The 18,165-nt window shown below is 41.4% G+C and overlaps 1 protein-coding gene across 2 annotated transcripts; it reads left to right on the top strand.

Annotated features, from left to right (window-relative positions):
- The first annotated feature begins 3,206 nt into the window (after nucleotides 1–3,206).
- On the top strand, nucleotides 3,207–15,175 carry AKIRIN1 (akirin 1). Of its 2 annotated transcripts, XM_081492104.1 has the most exons (5): nucleotides 3,207–3,565; nucleotides 7,752–7,892; nucleotides 9,946–10,080; nucleotides 11,395–11,466; nucleotides 12,123–15,175. In XM_081492104.1, the coding sequence occupies exons 1-5, from the start codon at nucleotides 3,346–3,348 to the stop codon at nucleotides 12,131–12,133; spliced, it is 579 nt and encodes a 192-aa protein (XP_081348230.1). In that variant the 5' UTR covers nucleotides 3,207–3,345; the 3' UTR covers nucleotides 12,134–15,175. The 2 variants fall into 2 exon arrangements, with proteins under 2 accessions (XP_081348230.1, XP_081348231.1); XM_081492105.1 differs by lacking the exon at nucleotides 7,752–7,892.
- Nucleotides 15,176–18,165: the final 2,990 nt, after the last annotated feature.

Genomic DNA, 18,165 nt, shown 5'->3' with positions numbered 1-18,165 from the left:
TCACTCAAGAGCTTTGTGTAGCAGAGTTTTATTAAATTGAAAAAGGACAGAAAAAGCTTCTAACATAGAAATCAGAACGGGGACTGAGAGTGCCCCCCTAGCTAGTCTTATCAAGGCCTTTTATATACTTTTACCAGACTCACCCAAAATATATCTTAAATTAATAAGATTAGCACTAACAATAGAAAAGTCTGATCAGATCCACTCCCACAATATATGTCTTAAGATAACAAGATTAGTCAGAAGGTTCTTGTTAAGGAGAAACATGTCCTCGAGCAAGATACATTGTTATATTGACTAAGACAAAGCAATGTAGGAGAAAAATGTTTGTCCTTTTCTCCTCCTTGAGAGCCCCAGGCCCCTTTTTCTTCTTCTCAAGGGCCCTGGACCCCTTCCTCCTTGAGGGCCCTGGACTTCTTATCAACATACCTAAGAATTAGCTCTCTCATCACTTCTTCAGGGAAGTCTTCATTGTTCTCCAAGACAAGATCTCTGCTGTACTCTCTCATAATATCTTGTCTTTTTCCTTTACAGACTTGTCACAGTTTGTGATTATACGGTTGTCCTTGTTACAATTTGATTAATGTCTGCCATCTTTACTAGACTGGAATTCCTAGGAGGGCAGGAACCATCTCTCTTTCTATACCATAGTATCTTCAGCCATTATAATATAGTGTCTGGTCCATGGTAGGTAATTAGTAGTGTATGTGGTGTATGTGCATGACTGGTCAAGTATCTGAGTATGCAAAGCAAAGCAGACCTGAACGATGATAATGACCTCATAAGGAGACATCAAACTAAGAAGTTGTCAGAGCAGCCCATCTGCTTTCTTCACTGGTTGGGCCACTGTCATCTGCAGTGTATAATAGGATATATCACCTACTTGTTTGGTTTCTGAATCAACTAAATCCACCCTCATTCAGCAATGTGGACTACCAGCTTTCAGGGACACAGCACAACCTTGAAATGATAACCAATTATTCATTTGACCAATATTTCTTCTGTGCCCACCCCTCTTGTATTCAAGCAGTGTACTGGCGATGGGGAAACACACATGAATGAGGCTTGGTTATTATTTTCAAGGAATTCATAGCTTTGAAGCACAGTCAGACATGTAAACAAATTATAACTTCCTGTTTTAAAACACTAATATTACAAGACACTCCCAAAATTTTAAAGTATCACAGAGAAGAGACTATCAAAGGATTTACCAAAGCCCTAGCTAGAAGAGATGCTATTTAGAACAATGACCTTTTCAAACCTTCTGAGCTCTAACTTCGGACCAGTTTAGACCACAAGAACGGAGAAGGAAATGGCAACCAACTCCAGTGTTCTTGCCTGGAGAATCCCAGCGACAGCAGAGCCTGGTGGGTCCGCACAGAGTCAGACAGAGTCGGACATGACTGAAGCGACTTAGCAGCAGCAGCAGCAGACCACAAGAAAGCAATTGGCTTGGACCGCATTAGACAAGTTCCTTAAAAAACAACCATCCATAGGTTACTTTTATGTCCTTGGCTTTTATTGGACATAAGAAATATCAATTTAATTTTTGCTTTGCATTTGTTGTTTAAATCTGCTTATTTGCTTTATTACATAGTTTACTGTTTCCTAACAAGTCACAGGAGAAATCACATTTAGAATTTAGTGTTAAGAAAAAAAAAATCTATGGTCTGTCTCCTCTGCCAAACTGATTCCTTTCAGATGACAAGATCTATTGAACATGTACTGTGCTTTCACTTTTGCCCTGGCAGCTAGAAAACTGAGAACAAAAATATCAAATTCAGTCCCAGCCATGTTTACCCTCAGGATAATTGTGATCTCCTTTTTCTTTGGCCCTAGTGCTCTACTTCTAGGAGTTTTGTTTGTCGCTCTTGTGTTTTTTGTATTGTTTTCGTCTGTTGTAAACCTTTATGTCCTTATGGAAAAGAAAGAGGATAAAATAAGCTAACCATTTGGTATGTGCAGTCATTTTAGAATTATTTCTGCTATTTGTCAAAGATAAATGCAAAAAAACACAAAAACCCTATGTTTAGATCTTAAAAAAGTTTGAACAAACTGGGGAGGACAAAGAAATGCAACAGAAAGACACAAAGAATGGAACTTGAGGGACTATTGCGCATTTTCTCTGACTCAAATACTGGGCCACATTGATCTGGCATAGGTCTAGTAGAAGAGAGTATCTGAAATTTGGACTGTTTAGGAAAATCCCAGAGATATGGTTAGGCAGACAGATCCCAGCAGGCATGACCATCACATATATATATGTCATTACAGAATAGATTTAGCCTTTTTTCTTTCTTTTTTTGCTTTAGCCTTTTTTCGATCACAGATCCCTTTGACCATCTCTTGAAAGCACTGAAACTACTTACCAATAATAGACTTTCACATAGTTTCTGAAAACAGAACAATCCAGTTTTCTATTTATCTTTCCAGAATATCAAAAGTACTTTATAGCTGGCACCGCTTCACAGAATTCAGATAGCCCTGAGGAAGCACCTGAGCTGCCAGGTCAAACAGGGGGCCTAGCAAATCAGCTGTCAGCTCAAGTTCTTACCACTCTGACACCATTCTTGGATGATTGAAACCAGGGGCGTGTTTTCTGTTTGTTTTTAACTGTTTCGAGTAACATACCCCTTTGATGAGTTGATAAAGATACGGGTCATAGATACATAGACACACACACACACACACGCAATTCTGTACGCAATTTTATGGGGTTGATGGACTTCCATTAAATCCATCCTCAGATTCTGGCTTTCGTTTAAGTGAAGGCTTTCCTGGACTGGGGGTGGGAAGGCAATGTCCTTGTAGAACTTTTAGTATAACCGTCTCTCTTATCACTGGGACTGGAGCGTCTTGAATGGAATGAGGTAACCGGACAGGAAGACACAGACCCCCCCATAGCCTCTGGACAGGCCTCTCCAGGCTCTCCCTTCCCCCAATTCCCATTCGCGCAGGTGCGAAAACCTAAGGGGCCACCCGGGCGTTTCGGCTCTGGAAGGTGGGGGGAGGATGGGACCCTGAGAGGAGTAGAGGCGGAGGTGGGGGCCTTCCCGAGGTTGCTTGGTGACCAAACTCTCCGCCCAGATCGTTCCATTTCCTCAGTAGGGGGCGCCGCGGGCCAGAACGTTGCTGACGGACCTCCCAGAGCGGCCCTCTTCCGGCTTCCCCCCCTCCGCTGGGTGGTGGCGAGGTCCCGTGACGTCACAGGAGGCGGGGTCAGCGCTGCTGCCGGGTGCTGGAGGCGCCATTGGCGCCGGCTTGGCTTGCGAGCTCCGCTGAGGAGCGGGAGGTTGGGCCTCGGTTACAACCGCGTCGACTCCTGGTCCCTGGTCTTTCAGCGGCATGGCGTGCGGGGCGACATTGAAGCGGCCCATGGAGTTCGAGGCGGCGCTGCTGAGCCCTGGCTCTCCGAAGCGGCGGCGCTGCGCCCCTCTGTCCGGCCCCACTCCGGGCCTCAGGCCCCCGGACGCCGAACCGCCCCCGCTGCTTCAGATGCAGACCCCACCGCCGACTCTGCAGCAGCCCGCCCCGCCTGGCAGCGAGCGGCGCCTTCCAACTCCCGGTAACCAGCGCTGCGGGCTTGGCAGAAAGCCAGGCCCAGGCGTTTTGGGGGGGGGGTAGGGTGGGGGTGGGAGAAGATCATGAACGCTAGGCTAGTTCACTTGCGGACCCCTTCTTTGCCCTGAGAAAAGGGAACAGGGGTGCCGCTGAGCCTTGTCGCTTCCGGGGATGGAAGACATCCGGGAGGGGTAGTAGGGCCAAAGAGTCGGCTTTCGGTTTTCCTGGAACTGGGGAGCCTAGAGGAGTGGGCAGCGGGAGCAAGATGGAAATAGCTCCGGCCGTTCGGGGCCCTCCCAGACCTTGGAGCCTCCTTTCTCCGCTGCCCTCCCCTGTACTGAGCCGCCCTGCAGATCCAGTGGGCCATGGAAAATTGGATTCTGCTCACGAACCTGGCCTTGAGGGTGTGGGGGTTGGGGGCGGGTTACTGGGAAGGGGCCTGAGAACGTGCTGTGCAGCGCTGTGCTGGGACTTGTAGGGAGACCTGATTTCCAGTAGTCTTTAGGGATCTCAGGCCGCCCTCGAAGTCGTGGAATCCGATTTCAACCTGTTTCTAAGAGACTGGCCACGTTCTTTTATTGTATGGCTATTGTCTTGCACCATATATGGCTTGAAATCGGTAGATCGTTAGCTAGAATTTGAGAATCCTTCAACATACAGAGGCTCCGGAAGCAGAAATTCAATTATCCGTAACAGAGATTCTCCTTCGGTAAGGCATTCCACACAGGCCAGGGAAAGACGAGAACTGGTGTGACAATAAAGTTAAAAAAAGAAAGAAAGAAAAAAACTCGGCTCCTAATCACAGCGCAGGAATAGAGGGAAAGGTGTATCAGAATGAATATTTAGCAGTTTTAAAGGGCTCCCGGAAATGGGGGGGGGGGTGGCTCACAGCTGGACTTTGGCAATTCATTTCTTTGTGTGTTTTTCTATTTCTCAAGCGTTAGCAAAACCTGGAGATTGCCTTAAAATCTTTCTTTTCTTACGCCCTTTCAGTTACCAATGTCTTTAGCCATTATTTCCTCCCCACTCTGCATATTGCATATCCACAGTGCAGATTTGAGGCCCTCATCCTCACACCAAGATCCCAGTGGTAGCCAGCCAGGCTCTCTTAGGCACTGTGTCTTTTCTCACGTTCACCTCACCTCTCCTCTTGTCTTGGTAGTCAAGGGATTTATCTGCTATAGCCATTTCTTGCCTAGTCAGTCTTTTATACATTTCCCCCCAAAACTATGCCTTTGCTTTTTTCCCCCAGCCCCATTTGGCTGTACCTTATCCTTGACTTCCATCATGTTTTTTTCACCTGTTTGCTAATCCAAATACAGTTATTCTTCAAGTCTTCCATCCTTACCTGACTAACGCTGCCCCATAAGGAACTGTGTTCTGTTTTAATTGTCTGATCACTTAATGTTGCAAAGCTTTGTGTACTGAATGAAATAATGTTTGCAAAAGCAGGGGACATAGATACCCTCTTGAAGAGATATATTTTTCTTCCACTGCTAAAGATACCCAAAGTTAGTCACATAATCTTTCTGGATAGCTCTTCTCCTGCAAAATAGAATTAATACTTGCCTCATCTATCTTGATGGATTTTATGTGTATTTCTTATTTCTTCCAGTACTACCATCTACATTAATTCTGTGTAGTTTACAATATAGCAAATGCTGAATGTATTTGGAGGCCTAAATATGGCAGAGTGCTATACTGGGGTTGCTGGGGTTTTTTTTAATCATAAAATTTATTTTTTGCATGGATTTCTTGGTCATTTCATGTGAAAGTATTTTATTTGAAATATTCATTTGTAAAGATTGATCAGTTATGTTTCTTAATGCTTATTGGACTGTGATTCTGGCATGAAAGAACCAATATGATTTGTTGCTTTGGCTTAAGTGGAAGATGCCTTATGGATTAAAATGGAAGAATGGGGGAGAAAATATTAGTTGCTATACCAAAGGAATAAAGTCAACTAATAGAAGAGTGAATTTAAAAATCAGTGACTTCATTTTAAAATATCCTAGTTAACTCAAAAGTTCTCTGAGAAATAGTCAAGAAACTGTTCTTACTGAACTTAAAAAGGGAGGGAGGGTATGTAATAGAGCACTTTTTATGGAAGGAGCCTATAAAATTAAGCCTTTTGTATTGTTTAAAGAAACTAGGTGGATACCAGGCATGGAAAGGGCTTGCTGACCTCCAGGAGATGTTTGTAAACATGGATTGAGTTTAGATGTAAAACAGTTAATTAATAATTGATCATGAATGAGGGTTGGAGAATAACTTCAGAAAGAGATAACATTTTAGCTGGGTCTTGAGTAATGTTAGGGGGAGAGACATCCTCAGATCAAGCAAAGGAAAAGTGTTAGAGCAAAGGCCAGAAAACCCACAGGTTAAAGAAAGGATAGTTTAAGGCAACTGGGTTGTAGTGGGAGATGGAACTGGAAAAATAATTTGGGGCCAAGTCTTGGAAGGCAAGGGATACCATGTTCAAGAGTTTGAATTTGGTCTATAGCAACCAGGAGCCATTGTAGAATTTTGAAGATGGGCTTAGTTTGGTATAACCTGGAAGCACAATCTCAAATAATAATGGGAGGCAAGAATTTAAATTATTATCCACTGTTAATTTTTTTTAAAATGTCTTTTCCTGTTTTATGTGGCTTTCTTGGGAAGAAAATCACAGCTACTTCTTTTTATCCTGTGCATACCATGTTTGGACTCTTGGACTTGCCAGTCCTTCTGCCAGCCTTAATGTTGTATCTTTCCATTTGTTCACTTTGTTATACAGGAGGCGGTTAGAAGTTTATCAAAGACCTTCTGTTCTCATGAGCATTGTCCTCATACTTGTCCTTTCTTGTTTCAAGTCTTTGCAGTTCCTTACATCCTTGTATTGATTCTGGCAAGTATGTACTTGGAGAATAATATATTTTGAAGATGAAGCAGAGACTTCATATCAGGGATCTAAAACATGAACTTCATAGCACTCTGAAAGGAAAGGTTTGCTAATCCTGCATTGTTCCAGTGTTCAGGCTGAGAATTCTGGAGTTGAGCTATGTGTGGAGCTACATTGAGCTCATGTCAGACTGTATCATCACTTCTTACGGCATTATTAATGTCTTTGGTGTAGATGCTCACAACTTTTTCGGTAGACATTTAACATTTGTTTTGAAGTACTAGGCTACTAATCCTGAATGATTTCCCAGGGTCATAGTCACATAGGTAGGAAGGAAACAATGGCATTATTAGCAATTACCCCTGTTTTAAATAATATATGGTTATAGCACGTATAAGAATAATGTAAGTAGGGGAGTGATACAGCTTCCTGGTTTTCATTTTTTATGAGGAAGCTCTGTTATCTGGAAAGTGAATACATGTTTTACTCCCCCCCACCCCCCAAAACACACACACACAGACACACACACACAGACACACACACACACAGACACACACACACACACACACACACACACACACACAAAACTTGAAAACCACATCCTTTCAGATTCTGTATTGTCTCTGGGAGAGGCCTTCAGAGTGGTTAGTGATTTGTGTGTTTTGGGCTCCCTTTAATAGCATTAGCAATTGATTTATTACCTTGATACAGAATAGTAATCTGAATCCTACCAAATACTGCCTCATATAGGATCAAAAAATTTATTGCTAAGCTCTGACCACCCATTCCAAGCAATAATGTCAGATCTTCTCTTGATCAGTGTCTAAGCTGTGAACCTAATGATTTCTGCTGACCCCTTCCCCAAAGATCTTAAATCCCAAACAGGACAAGAGTTTCATTGTTAGAAGCCCTTGGGTAGTAAGAGACTCTTAATTCCCTGGTTTGTGGAATTGTGCAACTCAACAGAGATCAAAAATAGCTCTTTATTAGGTGAAGGATGGCTTTGTTTGTTTATTTGTTGCTGTAAATTGTCCTAGTTAATCCTACAGCAAACGGCAGATCTGGTCATCATTGTCACAGGAAAAGAAGCAAAGGGAACTATTAATATCTGGGTGGTTCATGCCAAAATAGCTGCTACCCTATGTAGTTATTGAAACAGTGGCAATAAGAGGAAGCACTTCGGGGTTTATAGGAGGAGTGCTCTATCTGGTATAAACATTTTTCTTGTTAATATAACATGGAAGGAGGGACAGGAAGCGTGAAGAAGTAACAATAAAGTGCATGCTCAAGTGTGTTTCTTTTTTATTAGAGCAAATTTTTCAGAACATAAAACAAGAATATAGTCGTTATCAGAGGTGGAGACATTTAGAAGTTGTTCTTAATCAGAGTGAAGCTTGTACTTCGGAAAGTCAGCCTCACTCCTCAACACTCCCAGCACCTAGTTCTCCAGGTAAGCATGTTTTAGTGTGCATAATCCATATAAGACTTTGTAATTGGTAATTTTAATGGTTTCCTAAGCCAGAATTGATTTCATCTAAGTAATAAAATTGGTAAAGTGTGTAAATTATATTACTACTTATAAATACTTTTAAAACCAGTCATGACATTGCAAAAGACCTTACTTAGATTGATTTGATTGACCTTTCTTCCACCCAGTTCAAGACTACCCTTTGTAACTGCAGCATCTAGTACCATAGCCAGTAGCCACATGTAGCCGTTTAATTTAAAATTACTTAACATTTAATAAAATTTTAGTTTCTCAACTGCTGTAGCCATATTTCAAATACTTAACAGCCACCTGTGACTGTTGTATTAGACAGCACTATAGAACATTTCCGTTATTGGAGAAAGTTGTGTGACAGCATTGCTCTATAACATCGACAGGTGGTCAGAGAGGATGTGCTCAAAAATAGCATCTCAGGGTTGCAGGGAACCTTCATGGTCACATAGTTCAGCCATGAGTCCCTGCAAGTAGTCAACAGGCCAGGGCTCAAACATCACCACTGGTAGTGAACTCTGCCTACTTTAACAGTAGAGGAATTTATTTCCTCACAGAATATTCTCCTTTTAACAGTTCTTAGAGTTAAAAATTGCCTTGATTAAAATTAGTCTCCTTGTAGAACACAGATTAATGTTAGCCAGGAGGTGGGGGAGTGGGGAATGGGGACAGATTGCTTAATGGATAAGGGGTGTTACTTGGAGTGGTGGAAATATTTTGAAATTAGAGGTGGTGGTTGTACATTATGACTATACTAAATGCCTCTGAATTGTTCAGTTTTAAAATGGTTCATTTTGTGTGAATTTCATATCAAATAATTTTTATTGAAATTGTCTTCTTATAACCCAGAGGTCTTGGCTCTCAGACAACACCCTTTCCAATTAATTGCTCTTGCACATACATGAGTGATAAATCTTTCAGTGATTGTAACTAGCAAGTCTCCTTAATATTCTCCTGGGATTTCAGTAATATAATTTTGAAGTAATAGAATATTATGAGTAGAGAAACAATTATAAATAATTTAACTGGTTTATGGCCTAAGAGGGCTCAAGAAACAGATTTCAGGCTGAGCTTTGAGGAAAATTCAGAACTGGGGCAGAGCTGCTGCTTTTATCATGATCAGGAAGCCAATTTCCATCTGGCATCCCGGTGGAAATTTTGGTTTCCAGCTGCAATCTTATGAACATTTCATTTTCCTCAACCTAGTTTCAAAAGGGATCAAAGATGAGATGTGTAGTGCCTAATTGTCTCTTTGCTTCATACGTCAGTGACTTAGTTTTTTATATCGGGCAGGTCAGCTATTTCTTATCAGAATCATCTGTGTAACTTAAACAGTCCCCAAGCCCTTTTACCTCAGAATTAAATCAATATGTATCTTTTTTGTTGTTTATTCTACAGATAATTATGATGTATCACCATGATTAAACATAGGTGGGGATGATCTCCAAGGATCAGGGTAGCTCTTATGTGTGCTGTGCTGTGCTTAGTTGCTCAGGCATGTACAACTCATTGCAACCCCATGGACTATGGGGGTTCTCCAGGCAGGAATACTGGAGTGGGTTGCCATGCCCTCCTCCGGAGAATCTTCCCAACCCAGGGTTCGAACCCAGGTTTCCCACATTGCAGGTGGATTCTTCACCACCTGAGCCACCAGGGAAGCCCAAGAATACTGGGGTGGGTAGCCTATCCCTTCTCCAGGGGATCTTCCCGACCCAGGAATCGAACCAGGGTCTCCTGCATTGTGGGCGGATTCTTTACCAGCTGAGTTACCAGGGAAGCCCAGCTCTTACACTGTGAACCTATTTTCTCTAATCCAGTCTTTATATCAGCTTTAACCTTTTTGTTCTTGACCAGGTGAACATTCTGTATGGGCTCAGATTATTAATGGCATCAGAACCATTTTTCTGTGTGCATATAAGCTAGCACACTTGAACACACTTTCTTCCTACTTAATTTGCCTTGTAGAATGAATGTCAGAAACACCGAATATTTGTCTTTTGGCCAGGTTCCTCCTGGATGAAAAAGGACCAGCCCACCTTCACCCTCCGACAAGTTGGAATAATATGTGAACGTCTCTTAAAAGACTATGAAGATAAAATTCGGGAGGAATATGAGCAAATCCTCAATACTAAACTAGCAGGTAGGCTGATGCAGTGGCTATGACCATTGTTAGTGGGATTCAGTAAGGATTAATCCTGGTTAAGTAAATGGTAAGTTAGAAAAAGCATAAAACTTAATACCAGAGAGTTTAATGAATTTTAACTATTAAGTTCCTCTCCTTGATTACTCTCTTTTGGATTCTAAGCATTTTATTTATACATTTTATGGAAGGACTTTAATTTACATTTTCGAAACAAGATAAGCCAAGCTTTTCTTTCAAGAATTTTCCATATGAATAAAGGCATTGAGAAGGTTATTTGGACTAGCTGGTGGATAGACAGGTGGTAGGGATCATGCTAACCTCCCAACAGGTGGCTGGGAAGAGTATAGTCAACATATTCAGACTTCTGGTGGAAGTCCCTTTGTGGATGTGGGAAGTCGGGCATCCTGTGATTTAGAGGTACTTTAAAGTCTGGAAAGCACCGCCCAGGCTAGAACAGAGTGATTAGTGATGGCAACAAGTAAAGCCTTTTGTAAAAGGAAGGGATCTAAATCAAGAAGAGAAAGTAGTACCTGTTGAGTGAAAGAGGATGATGTTGTGATCAGAGAGGTTTTTAGGCAACAACTTCTTCCTGTAACTTTATTGTTTCCTCACCTGGTGGCCCACGTTACAGAATGTCAATAGATTGGCTTTAAATTGAGAACTGTTCACTTAACAGAGTTAAATGAATTTCTTTATAGCAGAACCTCTTTGATCCTTTACTACACTAACGGTGTGTATCATAAGAAGAAGCTGTAGTATGTCATTCCCCTCTTTTGCCCCCGCTCCAAAATTGTTTGGACTTCTTTGTTCATGGATGTCAGACTGCCTTCTATCTTTCTACTGAGTTTCCCTTCAGAAGGTAACGTCTGTGGAACTGTCCGTATTTAGGTGCTGTGGAATTTTCTCTTAGCTTCCTAGCCATTCCCCCTCTGTCACTCAATGTGTGTGTTGAAATTTATAGCAAAGATTAAGTGCAGGAAAAGAGCTTCAAGCTTCGTGTCCTACAGGGGAGTCACTAAAATTTGCTGACTTGCAGTGCGCACAGCTGCCTGTCTTGGGGAGCCATTAGCAGGAGAAGGAATTATGGCAGGAGTGAGATTATTAGGAAAATGTTAGAGATGATCAGTGACCAAACCTAGGAGCTAGGGATTTGGCTCTGGGTTCTAAGAAAGAGGAATAGATCTCAGAGTGACCATTATACGGAGGGCCTAAGAGTGGGTAATGTTAAATGGGAATCTGTTCTTGAACTCGATTCTTGAAAAACTATGGGAGAGTTTCTGGGGATAGTATATACTGTCTTTCCCCTCACAGAACAATATGAATCTTTTGTGAAATTCACACATGATCAGATTATGCGACGATATGGGACACGGCCAACAAGCTGTAAGTATTGCCAAGTTTTTCATTGACTTTTTCAACTTCCAAGAGCAAGATTTTGGCACTGAGTACCTTGTCTCTTGGGAGCAAAAAGCCCCTGTGAAGTAAAATAATAGATGACATTTAAAGAATACTTACATGTCCAGCACTGTGCTGAACCTTTTAAATCCTCCCAAAGTTTATTTAATCCATAATTCCCCTGTGAAGGAGAAACTACTACTTGTCCCATTTTAAAGGTAAGAGTATTTAAAGAAGTTAAATAATTTGTCCAAGCTCATATCGCTAGTGGTTCAGCCAGGATTAAAACCCAGGTAGTCTGACTTCATTGCCAATTTATTACCTGACTTTTCCCTCAGAAAGGTAGTTTCAGCTGTTAATTTATGAAAATTGAATCCTTAAGCTAGCTTATCAAGTGTGTGGTCAGAATTTCTTAATTCTAAAGATCTTGTCACTACTAGTTGCTCAAAACATAAATTATAAACAACTATATATGTAAACTGAATCTAAGTTCTTGAGAAAGAACTATCTTTCTTAAATTCTTGCGAATTTAGGACCTCTTGAGTGGTGATTCATAGCCTCCATACTGTTTATCACATTCACCATTAGTTAATATTAAAAAAGCATGACCCTAAACTCTTTTGTTTTTTATTCCTAATTTATAGATGTGTCCTGAAGCTTTCTTGCATATCTGGGTACCAGGTTTGACCTCAAGAGATGGCTGCTGTACACTTTTTGCAACTGGTTTGATATCACATTTCAGCTCCAACTTTGCATCCTGAGAACACTTAAATGTTTCTGCAGGTCCATTTTATACAACTTGAAAGACCTTAAAACTTTCTGGTTGCCACAAGCATATCTTTCTTTTCTGCTCATCGAATAAACAGCTGTGCCCTACTGTGATAGATTTTCCAAACAAAAACACCTGGAGCAGCAGTTTAGCAAAAATATGCCCTCAGTGGCACTCAACAAATGGAGTTTCCCCAAGCACAGTTCTGTAAGAAGTGTGTGTGAGAGTGTGTATACATGTGTGTATGTGTATTTTAAGTTATTATTTGTATTGTGCAAATTTTTTTGATCTTGGGGATTCTGGCTGTGAATTTGATGCACGACAATTATGGTTAAAAACATTTGCTTGGTCTACAGAAGATCATTAATGTTTTGTGACCATATAAGTTGTAACAGTGGATTGTTTTATGTGTAGGTATTATTGTTAAATACAGGGACTGTTTCCAGGCACAGAATATGAATCATAAGTTAGGATGGACATTAGATGTGATTATGATGACATAGCAAAGGTCTGTGGTCCTAGGTCTACAAATGTGTGGTGAGGAATTAGAACAAACTGGAGACAGGCCATTTGACACCTGATTCTGCCTCGCCGTGTTAGAACATTACTTTGACTCCAAGCCTTAAAAACCCACGTGGAGTCTGTGCTCACCTCATTCACAAGGGAGCTCCCTGGACACTGAACCTCTCAGAAGGAAAAAGTCTCCTCTGGAACAGGAGCATTAGGGTTTGATTGGGAGCATAACAAAGGTGGGCGCGGGCTGTGACAGGCCCCAGAGGCACTGCTGCTTGGGAGGAGCCACTTCACCTTTGTATCAGTTATTAAAAATAGAATTTGGATCCTTTGGTCAGGTTCCCCCAAATTCTTTTAAGAAATGTCCATGTTCAACTGCTTAAGCTTTGTTTTGGCAACCCCTGCCCAAAGTTGCTTACAGACTGTTCTTCACCTTATTTCCAAGGCTGAGGAACAGAAAGTAGCCTCTGTTTTGAGGAGGTGGAAGTTAAGTATACATTTATTTTTTACTGTGACTTGTTCAGGACCACATTTTACAAAATGCCTTGTTTCCTTTATTATTGTTTCTGGAAAGGAAAGTTCTATTAAAATTGTTTTAGTTTGAATATAGACTAGTTTTTTTAATTAAGGCTTATTTTGGGGAAAAAAAAAACACAAAACTTGAGTTTAATTCAAACATATGCCAGTACCTTCCAAAGTAAGGTAATATTCAGAGACAGTTGTCCTGATCATATGGCTTAGAAAAATTTATGGAATATTCACATTCGAAGATTCCTTATTAATGAATGTCTTTGACTTAAATCTAACCAAAACAACAACATTATTCTTTGTACATTTTCATTATATAGTGTTAATAAGCTTAGTTGCAAACAAATAAAATACTTAAGCTATTTGTTTACCTTGCCTTCTTAATACTGTGATATGTTTATTGATTCAAATAATTTATGTGAGGCTGCTATAACTATTTCTCCATTTCAACATTACATTTAAGATTTAAAGACTTTTTAAAGCCCAGAAGTGATCTTTTAATTATTAAAGAATTATTTTGACTTCATGTTTGAAGGGCAGTGTGTTTCATCTCTTCTTTGTCCAGGGTAGTCACTTCTTCCTGGAAGAGAAGAATAGCAGTGGCTGTAATGAGAGTGGCCTTACAGTGGGATAGTCACAGCAAAACAAGGGAAGGGCAGCTGTGGGGGCATCAGACATCCTGAAGGATGGACCAGGAATGGGGCATGGTGCTTCACGGAAGTCTTTTTGATAGAGAGTCAGTGTGATATGCTAGCTCACTGTCGCTGGTGTCAGCCCCATTCCTACTAAATGGCTTCTGGGTGGGAAATAGAATAGGTCTCTGTAAGGAAGAAGACGGATACCCTCTCACTGCACCCAGTATTGTTAGGCTGTTGTATCATCATATGGTTACCCTATAGGGCCACGAGGTGTAAGACCAAACCACCATGACTGGGTTTTGGGATCTTCTCAGAAGGGACTAGACATGTTTGTTTAATGTTTTATGGAGAGAAAAGACGAATCCTAGATCAGAAAATGGGGACATGTAAGGTGATCCTTAGACAAGTGAAAGGAGTTTTTTCTCTAGAACTTGATTGCTAGGGCTTTGAACTTAGGGGCAGTTCCCAGGTAGGGAAGTGTCTTTGTCTTGTGGAAATAGGTCAAGGCCAAGGGAAGAAGTCAACCTACAGAGACCTGTAAGAATGGGCCAGGACCTATGGTCTCAGAAGAGCTGTGTATAGTGAACTAGTTAAAAAAAATCTTAATTCCATTTATTATCTTTCAGTAAAGTCTTCCTCTTAAGGGGAAGGAAGGGAGTAAGTGTCCAGGCATACCTAGGTCAAGGAGTACAGGGGAGATCAAAGTTTGTGAGGCAGTGGTAATTGTTAGGAATTCCCAAGGAGGAGAAGAATATCAGGAGACACAAGAACTTGGGCCAACCTTCCCCACATGGTGAGTCTTCTCTATCCAGCAGGTAGGGTTGGTTCATGTAGTAGTTACAGGAATGATCTTTGGATGTTTGTAGCCCTAGAATTTAGTCTGCTCTGTCACTAATTTGCTATGTGAGCCTTGCCAAGCTACTGAACTTGCTGAGCCATAGTTTCCTTGTCTGTAAAATGAGGGTTAATTGTATGTACATCATTGGGGTTTGTTTTCAAATGTGAGATTACATTTTCCATGTAAAGTATTTAGCACAGTTTGGGACATAGAATATACACTTGAAAATGTTACAGCAGGTTTCTTTACAGTGGTCTTCATCAGATATGAAGACCAAAACCCTTTCTTTCTGCATTGGTGATTCTCAACTTCCAGAATGAATAGCCCCTTGTTAACATCAAATCTACATTCTCTTAGAATTTGTACTTTCTAAGTGTTTGACTGAAAAATAAAAGATGAATGACAACTGAATTCAGTGATGCCTTTCAGTGAATCTGTATTTTGTTACTCACTTAGCAGGGATCAGCAAACTGTGGCCTATTTTTTGTAAATTTACACTGGAACACTGCCACACCTATTTGTTTGCACCTGTGGCTGCTTTCACATTGCAACTGCAGAGCCAGAGACAGGATGGTCCACAGAGTGAAAATACTCTTTGGCCCTTTATAGAAAAATGTGTGGGTTCCTGCGCTGTAGCATCAATAGACATTTTAGAAAGGTTACAAACAAGGCAAATTTGGTGCATCATGGATGGGAGAGTCACACCTCAGATCAAGGTATGATGAAAAATTCCTCTGCTTACCAAGGTAAACTGAATGCTGTTATGGAACAATGACTTCTGTGCTGCTCTGGTGATTCTTTAAAAGGCCTTCAGAGTGTGTGTAGTCTTCTATAGTTGCAGTTAACCTGGACTTTGAATAAGGTTGACACCTTCAGCGAAAAAAGATGCAGGTTTACCTAGGGAAAAATCTCCAGGTCTCCATGCCAAACCACACATTCAAATAAATAATTAGCTCTTCATTGTAGGAATGGTGTGATACTTTGTCTAAAATTTAATACCTGTATTCATAGACCTCATGTTTTTACTGCTGTTGGTTACAGTGTTTTGTCTCTGTGCCAGGTTATCTGTGACCTGGACAGTGTATTTGAAAAATGATTCGTAGGAATAAACAGGAAAAGGATGCAGCATCCACCCCTAGGAAGGCTATCTGGTTGCCTGTTTTTTAAGGAATATTACCAAACCTTAATTGAGATTAAAGGCTGGAGGTTCCATGGATCATCCAGGTAACATAGCCAGGTGTCAGGTCCATGTGAGAAGTGGTTTCCTTTTGTTTCACCCATATCTTGAAAGTGTAATACTTTGGAATCCCTGCTTAAGGTGTCTGTGGTAGCGAGTTCCCACTTTTAGCTCGGCCTTAGGGTTTGATTTTTGTCTCCTTCAGTCCGTGGCGTTCCTGAAAGTGTAATTCAGGCATCCAGGGGCTTTTTCCATGTTAGCAAATACCTTAAGAGACAGCAGCTTTGAGTTCTAGGCTGTCTAGGTTCTCATACTTAGATCTTGGCTCAGTGATTCCTCGAAACTAGTTTGTGCTTTTAAGAAAATGATCCTTAACATTTCAACTGTTGTTTAGCTGGTCTTGGCAGTAGCCTGATCCACATTTTCTGAGGCATAGTACCCAGTATGCCTTCAGGTTAATAGGACAAAAGTAGGGAGAGACATGTTTATATTGGCTTTGAATGTTTTTCAGTCATTCAGCAAGTATTACTGGTATCTTCTGAGTTCTTTATTTGTGGAAGACAGATACATGATTTTGGGGGGGGGGGGGCACACCCAGTGGCTTGCAGATGTTAGTTCCCTGACTAGGGATTGAACCCAGGCCTGTGGCAGTGAAAAAATGAAGTCTCAATCCCTGGACCACCAGGGAATACCCTGTGAGTTTTAAAAGCCTGACAAGTTATGTTAAATAGCCCTACTCTGTCTTATGTCACATAAATAAATACTTAGATGGATCTTGATTCCTGAAAAGGAGCTCAGTCGAGCAAAGAATGTGAGTGGGCAAAGTAAAGCTGCTGTGTCATGTGAATGGTACAGGTAGTGGACTGAGAAAAAGGAGATGGTAGATGCTTCTAAGTAGCAATAGTGGTCAGGGAAGGCTTCATTTAGGATGGTGGTGTTGGAATGAGGTTTCAAAGGGTGAACAGGGCTCAGACAAAAGTAATAATTAGGACTTGAAATAAGCAAAGGCTGCGTGGTGGGAAATTGTGCTGGTGTTCAGGCACAACATTCTTGTTTCAGCCAGAGTAGAAAACGCATGGTGGATCTTGGGAAGAGAGCGTGAAGGTGGTAGGGGCTAGATAATGAAGGGCTTTGACCACCGGGGTTTCCCTTTCCTCTGTAGGAATCTCAAGAGTTTGAGGGAAACTAACTGAAGTGAGTACCAGACAGAAGGGCAAATAGCAAACTAGAGATGGACCAGTCACAGGCCTTTCTTTGTTGTCCAGTTACAGATAACAAAGGCCTGAACACTGATGGGGGAGGATAATTAAACGGGGCTCTGGCTTTGCCTGGCTAAGAAGGGCATGGCGCGCTTCCGACAGGCACATTTAAAGATCCTTTTTCTTTTGGCTTGGCTTATCTGTGTCTCTTATTTAATCCAGCCCAATTCCATAGCTGCTGCTGTTGAATGGTTTTGTCCTGTATTTTGTTTTTCACAGATTCTCTTAAATCCACCTATTATTCTTAAAGGTTCTGGTTAGCTGTTGCATGGATTATTAAATTTTCCTCTCAGACTGTCCATCATGGTGCCCCTATTCTGCCTGGAATTAAATCCCTTCTGACTTGACAAATGGCTGCCTCAAGTGGCAGTTGTCTTTCTGCTGCCTTCTTGAAGGCGGTGTTAATGTAGCCATTTGATGAATGCTTGTTGAGTACCTACTGTGTTCTAGGCACTAGGAATATATCACTGAGCTGGATAGACAAAGTCCGTGCTCTTAATGGTGCTGACATTGTTGTGAGGCAATACAAACAAACTAGTAAACAGTTTAATCCAAGATTTAAAAGTTTGAAGGAAATCAAATGGGAATGATAGAACCGGATGCCTGAATTGGGTGGCAAAAGATACCTGAGGAAGTGGTTGTGTAATGCATTTATGAGTCTACATGACTCTTCCACTAGACTGAGCTGTTGGTAGCACCTTGAACTGTTGTCTATTGGCTCTTAAATGATGAGTGACTAATGGATTATGTGGCTGCTCCTCCCCTTCGCCAGTAGTCAGTACACTAACTGAAACTCTTCCTTGACTCTCAGATAAGTAACTTCAAGCTTTCTGCAGGTTGTCTCTCTGCAGCAAAGGTAAGAGAGATGCAGTCCTTACCCTAGAGAGGCTCGAGGTCTCTGGGCAGGAAGGTGATGAAACTTGCTCTGATGTATTCTGTGCACCTGGACAGAAAGCAGAGTGTTT

The sequence above is a fragment of the Giraffa tippelskirchi genome, chromosome 5 (assembly GCF_054371585.1).
Source record: "Giraffa tippelskirchi isolate mGirTip1 chromosome 5, T2T-mGirTip1v1.2.pri, whole genome shotgun sequence".
NCBI lineage: Eukaryota > Metazoa > Chordata > Mammalia > Artiodactyla > Giraffidae > Giraffa > Giraffa tippelskirchi.
The sequence above is the reverse complement of the archived record's forward strand: the minus strand, read 5'-3'. Positions and strand labels throughout refer to the sequence as shown.

Bases quoted from the DNA above. Each gene is read 5' to 3' on its own strand.
- AKIRIN1 (XM_081492104.1), top strand. From the start codon at position 3,346: ATGGCGTGCGGGGCGACATTGAAGCGGCCCATGGAGTTCGAGGCGGCG. The intron at 7,893-9,945 runs GTAAGCATGTTT...TCTTTTGGCCAG, and splicing joins CCCAGCACCTAGTTCTCCAG to GTTCCTCCTGGATGAAAAAG. The intron at 10,081-11,394 runs GTAGGCTGATGC...TTCCCCTCACAG, and splicing joins CCTCAATACTAAACTAGCAG to AACAATATGAATCTTTTGTG.